General features: G+C 40.2%; 1 protein-coding gene across 1 annotated transcript in view; it reads right to left on the bottom strand.

Moving 5' to 3' along the window:
* The window catches only part of PAX3 (paired box 3), an 89,691-nt gene that overhangs the window by 25,860 nt on the left and 61,313 nt on the right, over positions 1-2,518 (bottom strand). The window contains exon 4 of the mRNA XM_011358674.1: positions 2,318-2,518. Coding sequence (XP_011356976.1) covers positions 2,318-2,518 — 201 coding nt within the window. The remainder of the gene's footprint in view (positions 1-2,317) is intronic.

Genomic DNA, 2,518 nt, shown 5'->3' with positions numbered 1-2,518 from the left:
TCCAGCTTACACAATCAGCTGCCTACGTTCCACCTCTGAACATCTTTCGCCACTCTCTTTACTCTTCCATTCCCACTGCCACTGACCTATTTCATGCCCACAGCTCTCCTGCCTATCACATCAAGTGTGAGCATCCGCACCTGAGACCCGAGCCTTCCACAGGATGGCCTCAGCCTTGCTTTTCAGCCCTATTCCTTCTGCCTCCCACCGCTCCCTACCCTCCAACCAAACTGAACTGTTATCTTGACATGAGTGAAAATGAAAGGTCATCTAGTATGTAACTGAGGTTCTTCCAACTCTCTGTGCTTTTGCTCATATTATTCCCCCTTATTAATATACTCTCCCCACCTGCCCTGTCCAATGAATATCTATTTAGCCTCAAAAGTCCATCTTAAATCTGCCTTCTTCCTGAGCCTCTCTTGTTTACTCCAACAAGACCTCGTCCTTTTCTCTTCTCCACATGTACTCGCTTAGTCTCTTTCTCATGGAACTTATCACTTCTGCTTTGTTTTTAAATTATTTGTATGTTTACTTTATTACCCCTATCAGATTGTAGCTCCTTGAGAGACTTGTGTTAATTCATCTCAGCGTTCCTTGATTTTCCTAGCACTGTGATGATCATATGGAAAGTCAATTTGAAAAAGACAACTCCTCTGACGAGGCTCTGCAGCCTGGAAGAGGTTATTTCTGAAAATTATATAATTGGAGAGGTAATTAGCTACATATGAAAAAGTGTTGATCACTCTAGAGAACATATCAACTGACCAGTTCACTGCTGAGTCCCCACCTTCATTTTGACTATGAAAGTCGAGTATCTTGAAATAACACAGCATTTCCAGATAAAATAACATGACTTCTGGGGCAGTAAGGAGTTCCAGGATACCCTAAGACATTTGTAATCTTTCAAACAATGCTTTACTACCTTGAAGAGGACAGTCATTATTTATGATGAAAACATTATTCTATCACTCAGTAGAAAGATATTATACCAAAATAGCCTTTTCCAGAGGGTTCACAGTGCCACTGACTCCTAAACAACACAATTTTGAACTGTGTGGGTCCACTTACACGCAGATGTTTTTCAGTAAATATCTATAGCATTTTCAGCCTGTAGTTGGGAGCCTGCAGATGCGAAGGGTCAACTATATGCATTGATCTATACCATTTTGTATAGGGGACTTGAGCATCCTCAAATTTTGGTATCCTTGGAGGAGGCAGGGCCTGGAACCAATCCCCCATGGATACCTAGAGCTAAGTTTTTCTGGAGTCAAGATTTATGTATGAATATTAGACTGTGCAGGGGTCAAAACTACTAACCTTCACATTGTTCAATTGTCATCTGTACTTCAAAGAGTTCAAAAGGTATTTCAAACTGTTTTTAGAACAATAGTTATTTGAAAGGCTCCTAGACAATAAAATTCTTAAAGGAAGGGATTTTACCTTATTCACATTTCATAATTGAAAGGCCATAGAGAGGAAGTGTATGGAATCCAATTACCTCTCTAATTTATGAGCGATTTCACTTTAGGTAGTTATTTAAATAGTCTGAAAAATAAATTGGTGGTAGTAATTAATGCCTACCTAGGGTTTTAATGACAAGTAAATGGGCTAATTCATGTAAAGCACTTGGAACAATGCCTGGCACAGAGGAACCACTCAAGATTGGCTTGCTATTATCTGCGTTTCACCTCAATGTCCATATAGTGGCTGTTACATCATTAGGATTCTTGAAATGATGATTGAATAACATGAATTAACAGGCTTCTCTGTGTTTTATCTGATATAATCATATTCTCCTAGTAATAATAACCAAATTCTAAAATAAGAATGCACATTTTCATAAATACAAAAAGAACTGAGAATACAAAAAAAGCAAATTCCATAGATCACGGTTTAGAATTGACACTTATCAAATACTTGTATCAAATGCCAAACATAGCCATCACGTCAACAAATTTAACTGGACTTCCCAACCTATTAAGAAAAAAAGAAATTTCTGACTGGTTAGCAAGTAAAATACTGCTGTATACAATAGACATCCCGAAAATGAAAGAGATGGATTCAGAGGAGGTCGAACCAGGCAAATGAAAATAAAAAGAAAACAGAGGTCATGATATTATCATGAAAGGTGAAATAGGAAAAAGGCATTAGAGAAAAAGGAAGGAACTTTATAATACTAGAGACTACAATGCACGAAGAAGTGCCATGCCTAATATATCTATTTTCTTGGTTCAGCATATACGGTAAACGAGAAGACCCTTTCGGTTTTCCTTCCAGGTTGAAAGGAAGCAGGGCGTGGGGGCTCGGAGGGCAGTACCTGTACTCGGGCCTCCGTGAGCTTCGCCCTCTGTGCCAGCTCCTCCCTGGTGTAGATATCCGGGTAGTGGGTTCTCTCGAAAGCGCGTTCCAGCTCTTCAAGCTGTTCTGCTGTGAACGTGGTTCGGCTCCTGCGCTGTTTCCTCTTCAGGGGCAAATCCGGTTCAGAGTCAATGTCAGAGCCTTCGTCCGACTGGGGTGC

Source organism: Pteropus vampyrus, unplaced genomic scaffold (genome assembly GCF_000151845.1).
Source record: "Pteropus vampyrus isolate Shadow unplaced genomic scaffold, Pvam_2.0 Scaffold42, whole genome shotgun sequence".
Lineage (NCBI taxonomy): Eukaryota > Metazoa > Chordata > Mammalia > Chiroptera > Pteropodidae > Pteropus > Pteropus vampyrus.
The sequence above is the reverse complement of the archived record's forward strand: the minus strand, read 5'-3'. Positions and strand labels throughout refer to the sequence as shown.